Source organism: Megalops cyprinoides, chromosome 18 (genome assembly GCF_013368585.1).
Source record: "Megalops cyprinoides isolate fMegCyp1 chromosome 18, fMegCyp1.pri, whole genome shotgun sequence".
NCBI classification, from domain to species: domain Eukaryota; kingdom Metazoa; phylum Chordata; class Actinopteri; order Elopiformes; family Megalopidae; genus Megalops; species Megalops cyprinoides.
The window spans coordinates 17560713-17584146 of record NC_050600.1 but is presented as its reverse complement, the minus strand read 5'-3'; the positions used below and the strand labels follow the sequence as shown (position 1 = coordinate 17584146).

Here is a 23434-nt window from a genome sequence, read left to right as displayed (position 1 = left end):
CGCTCCTGTGGAATGCAGGTTCCTCACTGAATGGTTCAGAACTCAGGAAAACACTGGGGCCTCCACAAGCTAACCAACAATGCGATTGTGCTTCACTTTGAGTAACAAATATAATCAAGTGTTGTTCACTTTCTTGCGACCAGCTAATAACATTGTGTGACAAATAAAATTGGGTAGGAGTAGGTCTTTTTTTAAGTTCTTTATTCTAGGAAGTGCATACTACACTGCAAACAAAGCAATGCCAAATGGAAATGAACTTCCAATGAAAATGCTGTTCAATTTTGCCTATAGTGGCTCTTCATGGCAAAATGAGCCTGTAGGTTAATAGGTCAGTTTGAGATTCTTAATCTGAAGATGCTAGAAATCTGTTCCAAGATTTCAGATTTCTACTCTCATGTGCATTTATGATTTCACAACATTGGCTAATAATTGTGAGTTCGGTCAGTTCTAAAACCTGAAACCCTCCAGTCAACGATTCGTTCTCCAGAGGCATTTTTGTAAATTGTAAATTTGGCAATATACGGCTCTCTCATCAACCACAGTGTGTTACGAATCCTCAAGATACTGTGGTTAATGGAACACCAAGCATCCATTACCTCAAAAACTTTGCCCATTCTTTCCCAAAACTCAGCAAAAGTACACGGTGATTCTACCAAAAGCTTGTTTGATGGCTAATTTTGGAAGCGTCCATAATGTATGACATTATGCAAAGGCACAGACATTTTCAAGGCAGCGTTTTATGAATATCTCTCATCTTGTTTTAAAGATCGTCCTTTATGTTTAGCACAGGCAGATACTTTAGAAGTTATATACGTAATTGGCTTTCTTACGTTCTTCAGGTCAGGCATGTAAACCACTGCAGCGTGATGGTAGGTAGTGAAGAATACAGCCATCTTAGCTCAGACAGGGACCACGTGCAAGGGGCTGCTTTGCAGCCTCTGAGCAGTTGGCCATCTTGGTGCAGCCGAGCACCGAAAGACTGAAACTGTATAATTCAACTTCCCTGCAGCCTCTGCTGGGCTGTGCAGTGCCCGTGCCCCGCAGCCTGCCAGAAAAAGACAGCGCTCAGCAGTAAAGTGCTAATCCACTTCCAAAATTAACTGCATTGTCAATTCCCACTCGCATGGGCCCGGACTGGCAAGATGTGTAGTGAAAGCATTGGGCCGCGTGTCGCTCATGCTGCACCTCTGCCTGCCGCAGCGCTTTGGGAAGACGGTAGAGGTTAGTTGAGCTGCAGGTTTTTAATTCAAAACGCAGCAGCTGCCTCGCAGGTGTCACCTGTGCTGAGAAATGCTAACATAGCAGCCCACAATGCTCTCCCCACCAGCCTTGAAAATCCTTGGGGAAAAAAAAAAAACGTCTTGGAAAAGTCAGAAGATGTGGAAAATGACTCGCAGCCTTTGTTGGTTTTAAACATTTTTTCGTTTTGACAGAGGCTGTAATGAGGCTCCATTGTGTGTATGTTTCCTGTCAAGGAGCAAACTATTTGGCTACGGGTGGTGATTTCTGGCTTTTGGTTTCACGTGCTTTCGTACATTTACCTGGCCACCCAAATGCTGGCCAATCTTGAGTAGTCATGGTAATGGGGTTCTGAATATATTGTGTCGATCGTATACACGACTTCTAGGATGGAAAATTCCCTCGAGATGTAAGGGTAATTGAAAAACAATGGTTACGCTTGTATAGGGGTTTTCTGTTGGCCATAGGTTTTCACCCCAAAGTAATCCCTCAGAGTGCACCAGATGGGCACATTAGTAAGAACATTTAATCTATGCTGCTTTAGGTTTTTAATACGTTAAAGGCAAAGCCGCTGTTGGGTGCGTTGTAATATAAAATAGAGAGGGCTACACTGCAGCCTGAATTACCTCAGTGCAGAAGGGATTTCTCAATGGGGGGCTTAATCCTGATTTTTAAGTTAGCTGGATGCATATAGTGAGAAAATGGAAGCATCTGAGAGAAAGTATCACACATCAGGGAATCTTATTTTTTAGAGTATTATTTTTATACATCTTCAGTTTGGTTTTGATCCATCGTTATTGATCCCCAAAGAACAGAGGGTAGAATCTGTGTTTGTGTGCGCTGTAGGTCCGGGGAAAGCCTAAAGGAAATGGTTATTTCTGATTCTGTTAACCGACGGAAATCTTGCCTGCTGCAGATACCGCTTCTCCAGCTGGTTTGGTTTGGAGTCCCCTTCAGAAGCTAACAACAAAACACACGGAACAGCAACTGTTACATAAGATGCCATAGTTACTCTAGGCATTTATCCCCTGCCTGGATTAGGTCTTTGTGTTCTGTTTGTGGTGCTTTGTGCTGTACATGGTTTTACCTGATGCTGTACCAGATTTATACAGAGCTCTGTGACCAGCCTATGCTGATGAGAGCTCTGTGCTGTGTGGGCAGTCTGTGCTGATCGGGGCCCTGTGCTGTGTGGTAAAGGTAGCTTCTCAGAGGTCTGAACCCTGCCCCAGAGGGTTATGGGATAGATCTTGGGTGGGGCCCTCAGTGCTGCTTGTGGCACGCTACTATGACAGCACTAGCTCCGTAAATGGAATACTCAGTAGGCGTGAGATTAATCTTGCACAGGAACATGGCCCGGTGCAATGGCTTTTGCAAAGAGCTTGTGTTGACTTGGGTCATTTCTACCACCTAGTGTGATGAAAGTTGGTATTTTATTTGCATTATGTTAGAGTGCTTTTATGATTTTTGCACCAGAAGGATTGAAAGCCTTCATGAGAATCAGCCACAGTGGATGGTAAATACTAGACAAGTAGAATTGATACGATTGCAGTTATTTGTGGAATTACATTAGAGGGGGAGGGGCTCAGTGCACAGCTTGGTCATGTTGTTTACAGTAACATGATCAGAATCATGACACAGGAGGGTCCAGGCTGCTCTGTGATTGGTTGGCTGACATCCAGAAGGGGTGTTAGCGCCGGGGCCTGTGTTGTGGTCATGACATCTGTTCGTTCCCAAGTGCACAGGAGCCTATAGCAGGCCGCACCTTTGTCACCCTTATGAACAGTTCTCTGCAAAACATTAAAAGGGAATGTGGTGTTTTGCTGAGCAGGCAGGTGGCTGAGGCCATCCCTCCTGCCCCCATCTTTAGCCTGCTGTTTGGGGGTTAATGAAGATGGCGGCGTGCGGCGCGGGGGCGGCAGCGTGCGGCGTGGCGCCTGGAGTCATCCCTGCTGCGCGCAGGCGGCGGACCGGTGGCTTTCGGACCTAGCCCTGCCGTTACCAAGGGGATCAAGCCGCAATGTCCCCGTAGTGCTTAAATATAGATTCCAGGCCACTGTCAGACACTCGGAAGATTAGTGACACCTACCTCAGTCCCTGTGCCGGGGGGAAAAAGCCTTTCCTGTTAACTGTGTCAGTGGCTGTTTCTTCCTTTCCCCTCTTCCCTCTGCTTTCTATGCATTCCATTTCAGGACTGTCAGAGCACCAGACGGTTACTGGTTCAAGTCAGAATCAGTACCACTGCTATGCCCTTGAGCAAGGCGCTCAACCTAACTTGGAACTGTGTAGATGGACACCATGTACATTACATTACATTACTGTCAGTGAGTACTTATCCACAGTGACTTGCATAGGTTACAATTTTTATCCTTTTATACAACCAGGTATTTACAGAAGCAGTTGTGAGCAGTTAAGTACCTTGCCCTAGGGTACATCAGCAGTCCCCCAGTAGGGAATTGAACCAGCAGCCTTTTGTTTATGAGCCCTGCTCCTTACCGCCACGCTGCTGCCCTGCTGCGTAGAAATGCAGACCCGTGTAAGTGGTGCTGGCTGAGGGCGTGCGCTGAAATAGCAGCAACACAGCCTAATAATCTGTTCCAGACGCCCTGGAATCCTTTCGGCCGCCCCGACGCTCGACAATCACATCATTTACCACGCTATTTGTTCGCCTGTTTTTCCTGCGGCCCGCAGCATTCCGGACGGTGTAAGGCGTCGGGGATGTTAGGCACACCGGAGGAGGGGTGCGGGGTCGGGGCTAATGGCTCCGGCCACAAGGGGGAGGGTGGCGGCCTGGAGGCAGGGAATCTGGCCGCGTGCCCGGAGGAACACAGAAACACTCCTCAGCAAGAGAAAAGGGGGGGGGGGGGTAGTGAGTGAGTGAGTGAATGAGTGAGTGAGTGAGTGGGTGGGTGGAAGAGTGAATGAGTGAGTGGGTGGGTAGGTGGGAGAGCGAGCGAATGAGTGACTCAGTGGGTGAAGGAGAGGGAGCGCTCGGTCTTTCAGCGCTCGCCTGGTCCTTGAATTCCTGGGCTCCTTGCTGAGGCCACTGTAAGAGGTAGTCTAGAATGCAAAGTGTTACCATGTGGCCATAAAATCAATGCGCAGTACAGGCGCCAAAGGCACTCCTAGGGCTTTCCAAGCCGTTGATGCCCATCTCAGTCTTATATAATGGCCCATTAAGGTGTTGTTCTATTGACAAAGTAAAAAAAAATGTTGAAGCAACATTTTAGTACATTTCAACTTGGTGGTTCAATATTGTAACTACCTTTTGTAGCCACCTACCTCCTATTTGTCTTTGTTGTTGTTACAGAGGACACAAATAGCCTAATTGCATGTAGGCCTATGGCATACCAAGACTAATTTTCCATCTTGGCGTGTTGGTAAATGTCAACCTTTATGGGTCACTAATTTTCTCAGCAGCTCCATGCATTAATGCATTTATCTCAAGTGCATAGATACTTAGACACTCTGAAGTGTGTCTGCAAACTCACCTATTCAGGATTGTCTATTATTTGCAATTGATTGTAGTTTTACAGATGGTTTCCTGCAGTCTGAATCTGGACCATTATAATCGTCAAGTCACAGGTTGCATGCCGTGCATTTCATACGTGTACAGCTGTTGCAACTGATGTAAGATGGCAAGGCAGTGTAGCATAGTGGTTAAGGAGCAGAACTCGTGACTGCGGTTGGATTCCCCATTGGGGCACTGCTGCTGTACCCTTGGGCAAGGTACTTAACCATCAATTTCCTCAGTAAATATCCAGCTATATAAATGGATAACCTTGTAAGAAACTGGACAATCGCTCTGGACAAGAGTGTCTGCTAAATGCCAATAATGTTATAATAGTGTAGTGTAATGTAAGTAGCCATAGCTCGTTAGCTGTTGTGTCCTGCAACATGTATGAGCACAGTTACGGTTTTTTTGAGAGACTGGGTCCCCTGCAGTGTATAAGATCAGAGTGACTGTCCCTTCAAGAAACCTGTTCCCCCGAAATGTATAGTGCGTTGCTCCTGTCCCTTTAAGAGGCCGGTTCCCTGCAGTCTGGGAGTGTTCTGCGCGCAGCTTGCTCCAGGTTGCGTCGCGGGAGTGCATCACACACTGCCCCAGCCACCAGTCAGATGTCTGAGTCACAAGACAGCGTAGCTGCTGACCTAATTGATAGGTGGACTCGGTCATGCAGGCGTCGTGCTCTCATTCCGCAGCGCTCCAGAACCGGGGTGATGAGCCCGGTAGCCGGCCTGCTGTTAGTCTCCGTCACGGATGCGCCAGCTACAGCTGCCACACCGTGGCCGAGTGACTCAGAGCCGGTGACTCGTGTAGCAGGAGAGCCAACTGTGAATTTGGGGGCCAATTGTGCTGCGGGAGTGTCAGTGGGAAGAAAAGGCCGATTGGTCAGTGTGGTGCTTGTGTGAAGAGCAGGGGAAGGGAGAGGGGGGAAAAAAAAGGATTGACACACAGTGGATTGACACACAGTAACAAGCTATGCTGGACTGTTAAATTAGAAGTGAAATCTTTCATGTAATAACATAAAATACCTTAAAACTATCTTCCAGACAGACCTACTTTCAGATCGCAGAGAGGGTACAGGTGATGGATCCACATATCAGCTGTTAGATTTGGGTCAGTTCATCTGTGGCCTATTTAGATGTCCAGTCCCTTTTTAATGGTCGCGGAGACTGGTGTTGACCTCAGAGGAGGAGCGGTCAGACTGTGGTGTCCCACAGGAAGTAAATGACCCCCCCCCCCCTTCCCCTGACCACAGGTGCCGGGGACATTGTGGCCATCATGATCCCGGAGCCCAAGGGCCGGGAGGTGGTAGCCCTGCTAGAGCGCAACATCACGGTCACCATGCACATCACCATCGGCACACGCAACCTGCAGAAGTACGTCAGCCGCACCTCCGTGGTCTTCGTCTCCATCTCCTTCATCGTGCTGATGATCATCTCCCTCGCCTGGCTGGTCTTCTACTACATCCAGAGGTTCCGCTACGCCAACGCGCGGGATAGGAACCAGGTACGGCTCGGTCAGTCTGTGCTCCCCCATCGCCCCCCCCCCCCCCCTTCCTCGTCAGCTCTGAGGGACACAATCACCCTGCGGTAACAGAAAACAGCACATGGTGATCACATTCTGTCAGCACAGTGAGAGGCCATGGGGAGAATTTAGTTAAAGGTGAATATCACACTGCTCATAGGGAGTATTATTTCAGAGCAAAAATACATGGAATAGTTTACCAGGATTTATAGTGGAAGCAGAGACCTTTAGAGCTCCTTTGGATGCTCGGATTGATGCACAGACAGACTGTGGGTGAAATGATGACCCCGGTTGGGCTGAATGGCCTGCCCTCATCATTACACTTCCTGTGTTCCTGCAAGCAGGGCTCAGCTGGAAACTGCAGCGGCATGGGAACACGTCCCTGACCATGGGAACAGGAAACTATGGCTGTGTTGAGAGCTGACCACAGAGTGTGACTTGTCAGCCCCGAGGGCTTCATCTCGGGGTTTTCTCGCAGCTGTGTGGTGGTGATGGCGTGCGTGGGACTGCCTCAGGGGCATTCCTGACCCCCTCGCAGCCAGGGTCTCTGTGCCTGTGGCCAACACAGCCAGTGTTTCCTCCTACCAAACTGCAACAACAGCGTCTTTCTCCGTCTGTCATGATACAAAATGCGTCTATATGTGTCCCAGAATCACACATTCATTATGCACAGAAAGACGTTCTGCTTTATCCTACAAAATGAGGCACATAAAGACGCTTTTAAGCAGTTTGCACTGCATAGATATGAACCTGCCACATCTGGGATTCATTTCAGCGGTGACTCATTTTTCTTGTCTGAAAATGCATTTTGCACTGACTTGGATACAATGATGTGCACAGGTGGTGTTTTAAAAAGATCGCTGTCACTCAAACCATGAACCCGTCTTCAGCAAATCTTGTGTTACGCCAAGTTGCATCTTTTCATAGTCGAAATTATACCACGGTTATGGCACGTTTGGAAACACACCCCAACAAAAATAACAAAAAATCCAGAATGCTATTTAAACAGTGCTCGCAGAGGCTGCTCCAAAATGCAAGTCACGCAAGGGGCGGCACGGCCAGGAGAGGTAGGACTGCGCTGGAACCCGTCCGGGAAGCAGTCCTGAGATTTGAAACGTGATCTAACTTAAGGTCTTGGAGACGATGAACCGTGAGGCAGCTGTAATTGAAAGAGTTTTCATGCTAAAACTTATCAAGCCTCTTGCTTAGCTTGTTTAACCTGCTGCTGTAAGAAGTTAACCTCCCAGAGTCATCAATATTAGGATCATCAATGTAGGATCTTGAATTGTGAAGTCACTGTTGGTTAAAAAATATGAAAAGGGCTCCATGCGACTGTAAGCAAACAGTGTAGCTCCGCCTTTTATTAACTGTGTTTTCTGAATAAATTTGGCAAACAGCCCAGAGTCAATAATCTCAATAAAGCCTTCTCCAGAGATCGATCAGAAAACACCTTTGTAATTAATGGTAAATCGCTGGGTGTTGATTTTTTGCCCAAGCGGCACTTCCACAGTCCCTCTCTCTCCCTCTGCCAGCTCCTGCGGGGGCTTCCTTCAGGGCTACCCCACTTCTGCGTTTAACAGGATGTAAATGCCTCTGCATTCACACGGTCACATTCACTGTGCGAGCGAGCTGGTCAGACATGCCTTGCTTTGTGCTTCGGAATGGCAAATGTCAGAGAAGACCCCAGCAGCAAGTTAGCATTGATTAAAAGACATTGCGGGCATGTCTCAGGCTCAAACATTCAGTCACATGGAAACACCATTGACCTAGATCCAAATATGGAAGAAGTCGTAAAGTAGTATTATGGGCGCATCCGTGTCAGTGTGTATGTGCCCGTGCATTTGTGTCAAGGAGTGTTTGCCGTTAGCAATCGATCGCCGCCGCTGCGTTATACGCGGCCCGCAAAAAGACTCTGCGTATCGCCAGCCGTGTTTACCGCTCGCTCTCGTCCTGTCTTTGCAGAGACGCCTCGGAGACGCGGCCAAGAAAGCCATCAGCAAGCTGCAAGTGCGAACCATCAGGAAAGGAGACAAGGTAGAGCAGCGGGCACAGCGCAACGCTTCCAGACACCCCGAGCCGCAGCCAGGGCCAAAGGCTCCAGCGGCAGCCAGAAACACCGGGTTTCCCAAAATGTGCACTGACCAGACTCATCGCTTCCAAGATGACGCTGCAGTGAATGTGCTTTTGTCCAGTTACATGTGAATTCACCAGAGCCATATGAGCTTTTCGTAATCTTCTCGAAACAGAACGTAGCTAACAGTGTGTCATTTCTGTTGTTTCAGTTGAACAGTTAGGTTTACATTTTAATCTGCATATCACATGTATTTCATGCAGCATTAATCAATTGGTGAGGTAGTGTAAGTGAGTCTCGTGGACTTTGTTGTAAAGTGTCCAGAAAAAATAAGCAAATTCAATGACCGTATTGTTTCAAGAGAACGTTAAGCATGTATTTAGAATTGATGCTTAGAAGTTGTTGTATTTGAAGTATTGATGTTTTTTCTCATGTTGTGTTTGAATGACAAAGAATGAGCAGATCTACTGTGTGGAAATGTGATTAAGTGTGTTAATCAGGTTTTATACTGTGATTTTATACACCTTCTTTTCTGTTGATATTGTACCTTTTGTGCATTCTTTTAGGAAACTGAGTCAGATTTTGACAACTGTGCTGTTTGCATTGAAGGCTATAAGCCCAACGATGTTGTCCGAATTTTACCATGCAGGTAAGACAGGAGTGATTATTTCTGTATGCTTCGACACTTCGCTCTGCATCTCAGAGGGCCGATGTGTATCCTGGCAAATTTTTCTGCCTTGAGACTTGCGGGGACTCCAGTGGGGTTATACAACTATAATTCATTCGGTTTGCATAAGATATTTATTTGAGTTGGAAATATTACTACTAATAAAAATATTTATTTGCTTGGCAGGTTTCAGTATCTTGGAAGACCTTTTTTTCGCTTTGCACATTCTATAATGCATTTTCACCGCTGGATACATGTTGGAGCAGTGGTGTAATCGATTGGCCATGTGCTGCCCTATATCAGAATTGTGTCAGCTGACCTATATTTGACTGTTTATGCTCTATACCCACAAAAGATCACACGGTATGATACGGCCTTTCTGCACAATGGCTGGTAATTGGAAATTGATCCTGTAAGTTCGGTATTCAAGTGGTCTCATATCCCCTTAAAACATCACACTGCATAGTAATTTGTACAGCTTTTCAGTGTGAAGCACCTGTTGTTTATGGTAATAATAGTGACATGCAGGAGGGGTGCTTTGTGGAGCGTCTCTTCATGTTTGCTGTGTGTTGTTTGTGCCAGACACCTCTTCCACAAGATCTGCGTGGACCCCTGGCTGCTGGACCATCGGACGTGTCCCATGTGCAAGATGAACATTCTGAAAGCGCTGGGTATCCCGGTAAGTGTCTGCCCGCATCAGTATAGCGCCTTTCACTGCCGAACATGTCAGAGAAACACAATAAAATCAAAGGATAATACGATAGAATATAATTGGTAGTTAAATTACACCGAGGTGAAACTCAATACTGAATGAAAATACAGAATTTACTACAGAACTGTCGCATGTCAGGTCAAATTCCAGTGAAAACCTAACTGCAGCATATACTTTTTCGTTACTGGGGGCATGCTTTACTTTCTGGGCCTGATTCTGTAGCATTGTTCAGCCGTCATGACTGAGTCTCCTCCAGTTTTTATATCCAGTGCATTGGTGCTCAGAGATCACTGCAAGCAGCGGACCACTGCTGTGGATGATCTTAGTTTGCGGTTTTGCTGGCAGCCTGTCGATGCTGGTGAACAGCTGACAATGTGACCCCTCAGCGGCTGGCATTCCTGCAGCCCCATGCCCCCCCCCCCCCACCCGAGCATCTGAACACGTGCGGTTGGTTACTGTCCGCTCTTCGCAGCCCAACGCGGACTGTATCGACGACATCCCGCCGGACTACGAGGTCTCCATCGGGGGCCCGCCCACCAACGCGGTGACAGGAGCCAGCGACATCACGGTGAACGAGAGCTCGCTGGTGCTGGACTCAGCCCTGCGCATGGTGGCTCTTCCTCAGGTGTTTCCAGACGCAGAGAGCCTGGCCCCGGCAAGAGAGAGCCACAACATGGACAGTAAGGGAGAGAGAACGTGTGTGTGCTTGTGTGTGTGTGTTTTAGCGTACCTGTGTGTGTGTGTGTGTGTGTGTGTGTGTGTGTGTTTGTTTGAGCGTGCCTGTGTGTGTGTGTGTTTGAGCGTACCCGTGTGTGTGTGTGTGTGTGTGTGTGTGTGTGTGTGTGTGTGTGTGTGTGTTTGAGCGTACCTGTGTGTGTGTGTATGTGTGTGTTTGTTTGAGCGTGCCTGTGTGTGTGTGTGTGTGTGTGTGTGTTTGAGCGTACCTGTGTGTGTGTATGTGTGTGTTTGTTTGAGCGTGCCTGTGTGTGTGTGTGTGTGTGTGTGTGTGTGTTTGAGCGTGCCTGTGTGTGTGTGTGTGTGTGTGTTTGTTTGTTTGAGCGTGCCTGTGTGTGTGTGTGTGTGTGTGTGTGTGTGTACCCGTGCATCAGCGACGCACGCAGGCACTCAGCAGTGTGCCATCGTCTCCAGCTCGTTATGTGCAGTAAAGGCCACTCCCTGCCTTTTCGGTGTGCTGTAGTCACCTGCTCAGTGTCCCCAGCTGCAGTATTTCTCTGGCAACAAGGCTTCTGCAAATTAAATTTGTTGGTTTGCAGGTTGCAGGTAAATCCAGATATTGGCTACATTTACTGGGGCATTTTTGTTTTGTTTTTTTGAGGGATTAGCTTGTTTTTCTGCAAGGAAATCCTTGTTGGTTGTTGCCTGCTTACTTACGCATTTAATTTTAGCATTTCACATGGCACTGTGCTCTGTAGATTACAGGCTTGTTTCGAGAGGGCAGTGGGCACGCTGCTCTACAGACCTCATCAGAGCTATGATACAGGTACATTATTTTGGCAAATGGCAGTGAAGTATTTATTTTGGCACAGCCCATTTCCTGGTGCCTGAGCTGAAATTCCAGCGGGTCTTGGACTATCGCTTGCGGTATGATTTCTTGGGGAACATTCAGCCAATGGAAAAAGTAAAGGCAGGTTTTGTGAGCGCAGTCAATTTTCTCTCCGATCCAGAGCCGTCCTCTCAGAGAGGTGTTCGTTAATTTGCGCTGTTTGAAAGACATGAGCCATAGAACCATGCCATGCATTTTAGGGTTAACAAGCTTCAACAGTGTTTGTAAAGTATGAATTGACAGCTTTCTCTTGTTTGAGCACACTTCAGGGCAGTGGGTAATGTGTCTTTGGATGTCAATACCATACTAAGAAATATGTGTGCCTGTTGAAATCTGTGCTTGAAATTGGATATTAATAGTAATGTAAAAAAAATTATTTTGCAATGTCAACCCCAGCTCTCTCAAATGTAGTGTTAATTCCACCCATTCGTGTCAGTAACTTGTCGTTAATTATTCCCGTGCCCATCAAAGCAAATAACCCAGCATTTAGCATTTTGCTACATTCAAGGCTTTCCCATCCCCCAGATAGTTTTCATAAATATTTGAATGGATTTTTCACAGGTATTTGAACACATGCACAAATGGTCTTTGGCAGAAAGGCGTACTTTGCATTTCAGCGTCCCATTTAAAATGATCAAATGGATATAACGCCTGACAGAAGGCAATGGCTTTGTACTTCTGGGAATTAAAAAAAAAAAAAAAACTGCACGGCATGCTATTTTGCCTTTGCTTGATATGCAGAATCATACTGAATATCTGCTCAGTTGTACCACTGGTGCTGCTTATGTGCATAAAACCTCTGGACTTGAAGCAGGGCTGCTGCAGCAGCAGTTGTGGAAGCCCAGAGATGCATGGATGTCCCAGCCCTGGGGACCAGATCTTGTCCTTGCAGTACAGCTCAGCGACACCTGAGACAGAATGCAGCCTCCCTGACCTTACGCAGGCTCCGCGCAGCACTAATGCTCTTGTGTAATTCTCCTGTTATACACTCGCCTGTATTTTTGTTTACATGGCAAAGATGTAATCCGGCAGAGTAATCTTCGGCCAGCTAACTAATCTTTGTAGCTCCAACCTTATGCTAAATATTAGCCCTGAGCTGTTTGTCTGAACTGCGTCCAGAACTGTCAGAGGAAGTCCGATTTGAACCGTGTTCGAGGGTGTTCGTTTGTTGTTTAACATGTAGCTCAACCTTACATTCTCAGGATGAACAAACGCACAAGCAAACATGTCCAAACACGTACTAGTACTAGTACCCCTGTATATTTACTGCAGTACTAGTACCCCTGTATATTTACTGCAGTACTGGTACCCCTGTATATTTACTGCAGTGCTTGTGTGAAATATATTTTGTATGAAGCTGCATTTCAAATATGTGTATAGAGTTTGTACTGCAGAAGTACTTAGACTGAATGAATAAATTTTCCTGTTCAGCTGTGTTTAACTCATTGGTCGTATTGCATTCAGGCTATGGCCTTAAAACTCAAAGAAAGACCGTTATTAGATGTCTAGGCTGCCTGTGGCAGATTGAACCAAGGTGGTCCGACGATGGTAGCTTTGATGTTCTGGTTGCTGCCTGTGACTAGGGTCAGAGGTCAGGGGTCTGGAGGAAGCTCCCTCCCTCCGCTGGCCCCTGCCTCAGGGTGCTGCTGTTGCTGTTGTTCACCAGCACGATAATGATCAGCTGCTGTTCCAGCCAATCGCTATCTCTGTTGTGGCTGTGACCGTTGCTGCAGCTCCATTTCCTTATTAATCAACCGAATAAGCAGCAAAGCCGATAGATGTTACTGGGAATTTTTTCTGATGTGACAGCCATCAATAGTGGTTCTGTTGCGCTGCCAGCGGCTACAGGAAATATAATCCTGTCATGCAAAAGTGAATCAGCGTATGATTAACGTGTCTGGTAGTTGAAATGGGTGGTGGATATATCATGCCTTTGTTAAGCAAATCCAGTAGAACGATGTGGTGTGTTTCTGTGCCTTTGCTAACTGTCAGAGGTCGTGCTGTTGGCAGTGTTTACAAGACGTGCTACAAGCAGCGGAGGAAGAAATTGCTGTCACAGCGACACCTAGTGGCCATGACATCCCGGTGGACCGACACGGCACCGGCTGTCCCGCTTTTAGAAATGGGAGCGATTAGAAAACGAGAATATTCGTACCACGATGTGCTCTGGAAGGGTCTTTAGAGCTGCCCTTTGACGGATATCGCACAGAGTAAGGCCTCACATGGCCGCGGCCTTTGCACAACGTGATTGCGGCTCTCGACCGAGGTCACAAGAGAGGGAGCACCAGGCCGGTGCGTTCCCACCGGGAGATCACGCCACTTAATGGAGACCCTCTGAACGGTCGAGAACCGCTCCTGCCGCCATCGGCCCGCCGGACTCAACCTAACTCCCGCCATCTGGAACGGTTGCCATGGCAACGCACCCACTGACTCCGGCGCCAGGAGAGAGGGACTGTAATTACTGCAAAGCCACGTGGTCGGAGCCCCCCTTTAATATCATTTGTATCAGCTGGTCTGACATTGCTGAAGGGGCGTTCCGCAGAGGCCCGGGCGCCTGTGGAGTCAGGGCAGGCGGTAGAAGCTGAGACAACAGGAGGTCTGACCAAATCAAACATTTTTTAATGTAAGAAGGCATTTTCAAAGTGCATTTACCTAACATTTCATTCATATTATTTTAATGGTATTCATAATAAACTAATTATGAGATGTGTAGGGTCCTCAAATTATCACACAAAGGGTAATTTGGAGCCTTTGAGGGAAAGCCAGATGGGCTTTTAAAATGTGATTCTAACATCTATTATTTAAGATATGCAATATCGCTGGATCTGCTTATCATCAGTCATGGTCCTTTTAATGTCACATGAATTGATAACATTTTTAGGGCTGAGGCAAAATGCATTCCCATCAGTAAATCAAAATTCAAAAACCATCCATGCGCCAAACATCAATTTTCATTTATTTATTTTTGTAAGTAAACCCAAAATCGTACTCCAACTGGGGGGCTAAATGAAAAGGTCATTTCAACAAACACAACTGTAAACTGCCCATGACACTGGAGAGTATGATTTGTGTTGCTTAAAGAACACCACACAAATCATACCTTCTAATGTCAAGGGCTGGTTACAGTTGTGTTTATTGAAATGACTGTGTTTGGAGTTAGAAATAAGCCCCTGGAGTATACTTGCACTGAAACTTCAGTTCAGAAAAATGTGTACACAAGCCTTTGTAACAGGCCAGATGAACAGCACAAGAAATGAAAAAAATATATATTCATATGCAGATATAAAATACCAGTACTTTATTTAATAAGCAGATAAGCAGCAGTAATGGTCTTTGGAGTAAAAGCAGAGAATGGAAAAATTAGACCACAAAACTAGCAATGAAAAAATATTTTCTAAATTTGTAACATCCTTCAACTTTCATCTTCCCAGCTATACATTTGTTGCTTGCTAGCTGTCTTAGTGTAGTTAGCTTGGTAACTAGCTAACTGGAAGTAGTTAAAGTGCACGGCAAGTTGGCCCTGTTAGTATGTATGAAAGATGATCTTTGGGTTTATATTCTCCAGTTGTGCAGCACAGTCTGTAACCGAACTCAGATAGAGTCAGGTACAGGGAGGAACAATTGTTGGTGCCACACAGTTGGTGCAGCTACACTGTAGCGGGCATCGCTAATTGGGGATTTTCGTCTTGCTGTCAGATTGAATCTTCCTCTATTAGCATGATTGCTAACCAGCACAGTGAGGTAAATGAGGAGAGAGAGCTATCAGCGCAGCGGAACGAGACAGTATTGACAGGTACAATGCGCGCTCGATAGCGAGCATGAAAAATGGCTTTTGTCTGAAATTAACGCGGGTGTCATCGAGTGAGGAAACTGGTGTGCAGCCATGCAAAGACTGAACTAGTTTCTCTGATCAGGTTTCATTTTCAGTGGTCTCCTTGGTGTGATTTGTAAACAGTTTACTTGGGTCTCTCATGGTTATGTGTGCACAGCATAGACAACAGTTTCAAGCTGATTATAAGCATTCTGATGTTTCAGCATTTAGTTGTTCACAGTAGCAAGTATGTGTGAAGTGTGTTTGGTCCCAGTCCTTTAACGACACTGCATGGTTCAGATTAAGACAAATGGTTAACAACACAGATACTCTGCGTTGACTGTTGTAATCAATCTCTCAGGTTACACTCGAATGCATTTTTAATTAGCTGACAACAGCAAAAAAAAAAAAAAACATGAAGTCTAATACACAGCTGTATTCAGTCTACTCAGTGTCCACATACAGCCGTCAGTGAAATATTGGTGATATCAGTTACATTTTTTCTGCCAGAAAGCACAAATGAATGCAAGTCTAGCCTTTGTAGGTTATCAAAAATACAACTAAACAGTTGGGGAAATGATTGGGTTACATCTTTAATTTGAATAGATACACTAGATAAGAGTGTCTGCTAAATCCATGTAATGTAATGGGTGACATCGTATTATTGAAATGGCACATGTCTGGATGTGTTAGTTTCAGCGTGTCAGTTTCGCGTGTTGGTGACAATGCACAGTCTACTTATGCTGGGTTAAACCCCTCAGGCATCACATCAACAACTGTTCAGATGAGTCAAAGCTGCGCATGAGGAGAAAGGCAGCGAGTTCTCCACTCAGCCCTCCTCTTCCTCCACATCTCTCGTTTCATCGGCCCCTCCCCATCCTTTCACAAGCACCTCTGTTAGCTCCTCCCCCTCTTCCCCTCGCCTCCCCCACTTTGTCACTCTGTCTCCTCTCCCTTGACCCCTAATTAGTCCCAGAACCGCAGCTCCCTGAGAATTGCCTCTGTCAAACGGAGCCGGCTCGTAATTCAAAACACGGGCGCTGCACTCAAATAACAATCACATTTTAAACAATATCTAGCTGTAATTCACAGTAATGGAAGCGAGTGACATTTGCACCCACGCTAATCTGTAACCTTTCAGATCCTGAATGTAAACGCAACAAAAATACTAGCATTAGGCGACCACAAAGGGACCTGCATTATGTAAGGGGCATCAGCAAATTGAATTGTCAGTATAACATAATAGCGTTCCCGCGCCTGAAAATAACACGTGTACCTTTTATTATCCGTTTTGTTTCTTCTAAAAAAAGGTGAACTGTAATTGCTTTCTTCCTGTAAACCCCTGCTCCGTATTGGCATTGATGTATTCCCTGTCTACAAACATGGTTACCAATTTCGTAAGCCATTAAAAACCTCTTTGTGAAGCCCCCCTCCTCTCTATAGCACATGTGTGTGTTAGTGTCTCTGTTTCTCACTCCTGCCCTTAGTGTGCGCTGCCTGGGTTTCTCACGTGTGGCAGTCTGTCATTCTGCTCCTGACCAAATGGCAGATAAAGTCTTTCTGAAATAATCTGAAGAAAATCAATTCAATAAAGATATCTTTTCCAAGAAGCATTGGCATCAAATAATTCTTGAATGCTAATTCTTTCTTAGCTTTACATCAAACATTAAGTGTATAATGCCTGCTCTCCCCTTCCACATTGTAAAACTCATAAACCCCCCACATGATTAGATGCCATTCCTTCCAACCTCGACCATGTGATAACCCCTTGACATCTTCACCCGATTCTCCACACTACCCTCACCGAGATGGAGATCTCAGGCACAGAATGTCCAGAAAGGATGTCTGGAGAATCAAGTCAGTCCTCTGGATCTGAGTGAATTTTCAGGGTGAACAGCTGGCAGTATTTAAGTATAAGCTGTTTATCAATGAAGGTGCATCAGAGTTTTTTTTTTTTTTTTTTAAAGCATGCTGTGAGTTGTCCATGGTACATCTTGCTTGAGTCTAATCGGTTGAGACGTATTTCGGCGCTTGCTGTGAAGTGCACATTAGGGAAATCTCGTTGCTGCGTGGCTTTGCTGTTGATCTGTGTGCAGATTGTGTAGGGTTATCACAGAGTGTAGGCACGGGCTGCCAACCGTCAAAAGAAAAATAAATATTAGGAGGTGGAGGTGAGTTGGAGTGACCCGGAGAGTGCAGATATCCTTAGGATCTCTCCTGCACGGCGCTGTGCTGATGGTCCCTCATCAGCCTTAAGCCAGAACAGAGGCTCTCTGTATGCATTGACTTTCACAGGGCTGGGCAGCCTGCTTCCCATGTTAATCACTCTCCTCGCCCTTTTAAAAAAAGTCAGGTTCTCCTGTATGTATGAAAATATAATTACTCAGTGGAATGCATGTAATTACTCATAATGTGATGATCAAGCACAGTCACAATCAGTATGGAATTCCAGCTTGAAAGATACACATGGAATGACGGCCGTTAGTTCTGGAATTACCACAGTGAGTGTGTTTGATGTAGAACTGCACCGCTGTCCGCATACTTTCACTGGAAAGTTTGAACGATTTGACCCCCTCAAATGCAGCTCCCCCACTTAACACATTCAAGCGTTCTGTTTGATAGACACCTACTTATATTGTATCTGTGGACTGCCACAGCAGTCGTCTAGTTTGGTGTTTTTATTCACTGGCAGCTGCGAGCCAGACCAACAGAGGCCTTATCATGTTTTATGGTAACAGAGAAAATTTGAGGAAATGGCTGCTGTGTTTCCGAACAGTGTGTAGTGTGCATGTGCGTGCTGACAACAGTCACAATACCTTTTCTTTCAGGAGAGAATCTTTTCAGTCACATCCCAGCAGGACCCATGTGCTGATTGTCTGGTCCTGCAGTCTGTCTGTCTCTCTGTGTGCTGATAGTCCCATCATGCTTTGTGGCTCACTGGGAGCTGATAGTCTGGTCTTGCTGACTGTTTGCTTCTCTGTGTTGTTGGTGTGTTTGTCTGTCTTTGCTGATGATCTGGTCATCTGTGCTTATAGGATCTATTGTATGTGTATGTGTTTATGTGTGCGTGTGTGTGTGCGCTGGTAGTATTCTTGTCTGTGTGTTTGCATGTATGTGTGTGTGTGTGTGTCTGTCTCAATGTGTTTATGTATGTTTGTGTATCTGTTTGTGTCAGTATCTGCATATGTACATGCGCGCGAGCATGTGTGTGTCTGGGCGTGTGTGTACTTATAGTCTCTTCCCCTGTCTCTGCCCTGCTACTTTGTGTCCCCAGGTGATCTGCAACCCACAGCAAGCAGCGACTCCAGCACCTCCCTCATCCTGCCGGTGGACGTGGGACTGTCTGACGTGGAGCTGTCCTCGGACCACGCCCACGAGGAGGTGAAGTCCTGAGCAGGCCGAATTGGGCCGGGCGGAGCCGGGCCTCCCCAGCCCGTCCGTGAGTGGGAGCGAGACATTGTTTACGTGAGGGCGGTGTATGTTATCACAAAGGAAAGGGGTGGCTGTGAACTCAACAGCGCCCTCTGGACTGGGAAAAGCAATAGAAACACAGTGCTATATTATTTCTTTCATCATGGCCTCTGCAGCAATGAGATACCTTAGCTCTGTCCTCACTGGAATTGCACACAGTATGTCTGACTTCAACCATGCCTGATTTCTCCTTTTGTTTTCAAGCTTTCCTCTACCGACTGGACATTGTGGACAGAAGAAAAGGAGATTGTTTAGTTCCTCGAAGGGGGACTGTAGTTCTGAGCTCTTGGTGTCATTTATTTCCACTTTTCCTCCCTTGTCGGCATGGAAACGCAATCGTTTCGATTTCCTTATCCGAAACGTCACTGCCAAAATGTTCCAGATCGAAAAACTCGACTCTTTCTGTACACAGTATTTGCTTTGAGTGTCAAAATGAGTGCCTGTGTATACCAGCATCAGCAAATTCCAAGCGTTAGGATTACAGATGGCTTCTGGTGTTCACTGACCTGCGGGAGCCGCGGTATTATACCACACGTGTTTCTTTTGGCTTTCAACAGTGCTTTGTAGACTTTGAACTGTTTCTATACACACTACTGTCCAACAATCCCTGACCCTTGGTTCACCAGTCTGCTTTCCCGTTCATTTCTAATTCTGACAGAAAATACAGGCCCTCAAAGTTAAAGTGCACCTTGTGAGCTATAGCCTATTCCTCTATTTTATTTAGTGTGAAAACAAAATTCAGTTTTTTTTATTTTTCCTTGCTTGTCCTGACCCATTTAAGAACCTGTCAGAGCCCTATTTGGTGGTCAGTGCCCTCATCATTCATGGGTGTTTTGTTCAATACTGTCCAGTCATTACTCCTTGCTCCTGTGTCCATTATTCTAATGTCCAGCAAACAAAACCAGACAACCCTAAACCAGGCCGGCTGTCAGAGCCAGTGGGAGAGAGAACCCACAGTGTGCGCAGCTGTAATTCACAGAGCACTCTGTGAGGTCAGCAGCTTCCATGTGGTGGATTGAATGGCTAGCGTGGAGATTTCCCTCTGAAAATGAAAGGGAAGTCACGAGAGTCCTGTGCCATTCCCAGAGGGTGCGTGTGCCTGGAGACGAGGTTCTAGTGGCCACATAAATACCGAGCTTTCTTCTCTCCTTTAAGAATGATGAAGAGTAATCCTTACTGAATTTTAAGATTTTAATGACAGCTGCATCAAGATGGCTGCCATGCAGTTTAAGGAGTCCAGTTGTGGTTGTGGGAGTAAGTTGAATAAGTTATTAGGGTGTTGGGTTATGAGGTATTGGGTTTGGGTGAACGCCCCTCAGATATCAAATTAAGGTCGTTTTATAAAGATACAAACAAAAGATGTTAGATTATTGGATGCATATAAAATCAGAGAGACATCCCCCATTGCAATTTGAACCGTAGAGGCATCAATCTGTATTTAGAAGTATGTCACGTCACAATTTTTTGGTTCAATATGTGTTCATGGAAGCTGAGTTTTCAGTTCGATCTTCTCTCAAATTTGTTGAAATTGTGACAACTCGACTTACCCCGGTTACAGAACTAAATTTTTTTTAATACATTTTACTGACATCTGCAGATTTTTACTTTATTTTTTTTTTTTTAAAAGGAAGAATCGAGAGTCATAATATTGGACTCTTGGGCCTTGATGAGCATCATGTTTAAATGGTCCTCATGCATTGCATTTGGGAAGAAATTTGACTAAAGAAAATGTAGTGTGTAGAAATGGCCGGTCTCTGCACGTTACATCCTGTATGAGTCAGGGAAGAAGCAGACAGATGACATTTATTTTAGTACGGAGTTTTATTTTTGTAAAGAAAGAGGAGGACTATTGTATATGCAGTCACAGAACAATTTGGTAAAGTGAATCCTATTAGTGTATTTAGGGGTCATCTGTAAATGAAAACACTTTTTGTACTTTACCCCCTCCCCCCATTGTCTTTTTGTGCACATTACCAAAGAAGTAGTTTACAGTGCATGATTTGAAGATATGAAACATTTTTTTGTAGTGACCCTAGTCATCAAAGTGAGGTCAGGGGTCAAAAATACTCGTGTAGTTTCAGCAAAAGAAAAATCTTAATTTGCCAGTTTTATGTTAGTTTAGTATGGACGACATCAATTCTAATTTGGTGGAAAGCCCCTCAGAGAAGGACAGTACATTGCAGTCTTGCAGTTTTGTAGCAGAGCCTCTTTTGACACTTTCCAGGAAAAAAATCCATGCACCGCATACAGCACAGACTGTAATATTTCACAAGATGTAGCTGAAATTTGCAGTAAAGCTAGCTTTCTGTACAGTCATATACACCACAGGCACTCTTTGCCTTATATTTGGTTGCTAGGAAACACACTTCTAAGGTGATGCATTGCAACTAGCTTCAACTATATTTTTCTCGCCCTCGCCATGATATTAATTTGACACATTGACAGCAGACTGTCTTCCCATTTCAGATCACGTTCCTCAACCGAACCATTCATTCTGGCACATTTCCAGTTGTGTAAATACAGATTTTATTTGAGCGATCACCAGAATGCTTAGAAAAGATGTGATTTGCCTAAGTCAATGCAATGATGTGCGTGCAGCTTAAACACACAGATCATTTGTTTTCCCAACAGCATTAGAAATGGCTCATCAAATGATTTGATTCTGTCTCATTTCCTTGTGATTCTTTAAAAAACCGTGGGGTTTCTTCTGTGCTGGTTCAGCACGCTGGTTGTGTACTGTATACACACACATTCTTCCTTATGCTGTCCTTGGTAAGAGCGCTGGGGGGTAAATGCTACCATTAAAGATGAGAATGTCTGGAGAATGCTGAATACACTAACCAAAGCTAAACCTTTCTTTCTCCTACATTAGATATTTATTCTCATTAGTAGTAGTTTATGCATTTTTACATATTTTAATGTAGTGTACTTGGTAATTCATTTTCTGTTGTTGTTATTTGAACATGCTCAGTTGTACCAGAGACAAAGTTGTGAGATAACGGAATGAACCACACAGATACACAGTTCAGTTCAGATAAGGAGTGCAGAGTGACATTTGTCCTGTCACTCTTCAAGGTCTGCCCTGAACAGCAGCCACTGCAGTGAAGGCTGGCCTGTCTGTTAGAATGAGGCTAACTACATGAACTGCATCACGTGGCTGATAAAGGTCATGGCTCATATATGCAGGTGCATCTCCATCAGCGCCTAAAAGATCGGCTAGATTTGAGCTTGAACCTTCAGTCCAAGATGTTTTAGTGCTGTTCTTATCCAGAACGAGCAGTCATGCTGTTTCCATATAACATTTATATGTATAGGTTGTTTTTATTCCTTCTGTTTGCTGGGCCTACCCTTTCTGTCCTTCCAGAGAGTACCACTCTGGGGGTGTGAGTTTCCACAGTCTTACTCAATAGATACAAGCTTAGCCGCTGTTTTTTTTTCTGCTAATAAAAAATGAAACCGTACCTGCCCACTGATAAAAGGCTCCCAGTGAGTGACTTTTACATGTGAGCAAACACATTGAGAATGCTTTGACCGCAGTGTGGTCTTAGACTACATTATGGTCTAGATGTTGTTTACTTTGCTTAGTAAATAAACTTTCATTCATGCGTATATTACGTTAGTTTGCAGGTTCCAGATCAAGGCTATCCTTCCTGACTGTAGTCCTGACTGTAGGAGTTACCCCCCCCCCCCCCTTGTTTACATTTAAAAGCTATTTCTTATCATATTCTCTTGTGTGGACTCACTCGAAGGCCCTTCAGTTTTTTTGAAGAGTGGTGATAGGGTGAAGACCCTGCCTCTGTCAAGTCTGTCCCCCTTTGGCCTAGCTGAACTTTGCTTGATCAAAGCAAAACTCTTCAATGAATCTGCCTGTGTATACCTGAGAGCATTTAATGGAATTTCCGACCAATGAAGCACATATTTATTGACGTTTCCTTCTTCCTTGCGGGGAGCACCCACTTGAAACACAAGCACAGTATCAGTATCGATTTTTTTTTTCTTTGTGTTTTAAGTTGCCTTTTGGCTTTGTTTAAAGTCTCACTCCCACGTTTGCCATGTGCAGTCCTCTCTCTCTTCCTTCTCCTCCTGTCTCTGGCTGCAGCGTATAAGAATGCCATGCATTTCCAGGCAGACCTCTCTTCTACCATAACACTAACAGCGTACATCTTGATTTTACTGGGTGGTCTTAGTGGATTATAGGGAACTGCAAGTTTTGCTAAAGATAGGTAAAGGTAGATTAATGATCTGTTTTCCCTTTTTTCCCTCGCCCACACAAATTACATCTTGAACCCGGCCAATTCCATTCATTCTAGAAAGTAATTTTGTGAGCAGTGCAAAAGCTGGTCCAAAAATACAAACCCTCCTGAAACCGATACTGCGGAATGAATCTCCCTTCTCTGTGGTCCTGTAGATGTGCACTGTAGCGACACGTGCCAATGAAAGGTGCTGAATCCTGATGAGCGGTTAATCAGAGAGGGGACAGAGCAGAGCTGGCCTTTTCCTCGCAGGTTATATCTAGGAGCTTGCGTGACCGACACTAACATGGCATTGTGGTACAAATGAGGTGACCATGTAAAATGAGCTTTGCCTCCCCTAGTTGTCCGGTGTGTGTTTGAGGCAAGACTCACCGGAGCTAGTAGAGAGCACCCCCCAAGGGATGCCTCCCCCAAAGTACTGTAAGAGGGTTCTCAGGCAAGAGCAGCAATGCAAAGATGGCAGGGTTCGTCTGTGTGGATTCCTGTGCCGTTAATATTCATAGGTGAAGAAGTTTTGATGACTATTTGATGGCTTTAATGCAGGGATACTCAACCCTGGTCCCCGGGGGCTGCAGTGTTTGGAGGCTTTCATCCAAGCCAAGCAATTATCCAGCTAA

The 23434-nt window shown here is 45.4% G+C and overlaps 1 protein-coding gene across 1 annotated transcript in view; it reads left to right on the top strand.

Annotated features, from left to right (window-relative positions):
* Positions 1-23434, top strand: part of rnf150a (ring finger protein 150a) — a 27366-nt gene extending 3932 nt beyond the window's left edge. Inside the window, exons 2-7 of the mRNA XM_036550702.1 lie at positions 6000-6250; positions 8231-8302; positions 8906-8988; positions 9589-9685; positions 10191-10398; positions 18368-23434. Of these exons, the coding sequence (XP_036406595.1) occupies positions 6000-6250; positions 8231-8302; positions 8906-8988; positions 9589-9685; positions 10191-10398; positions 18368-18486 (830 nt within the window). The 3' untranslated portion in view covers positions 18487-23434. The remainder of the gene's footprint in view (positions 1-5999; positions 6251-8230; positions 8303-8905; positions 8989-9588; positions 9686-10190; positions 10399-18367) is intronic.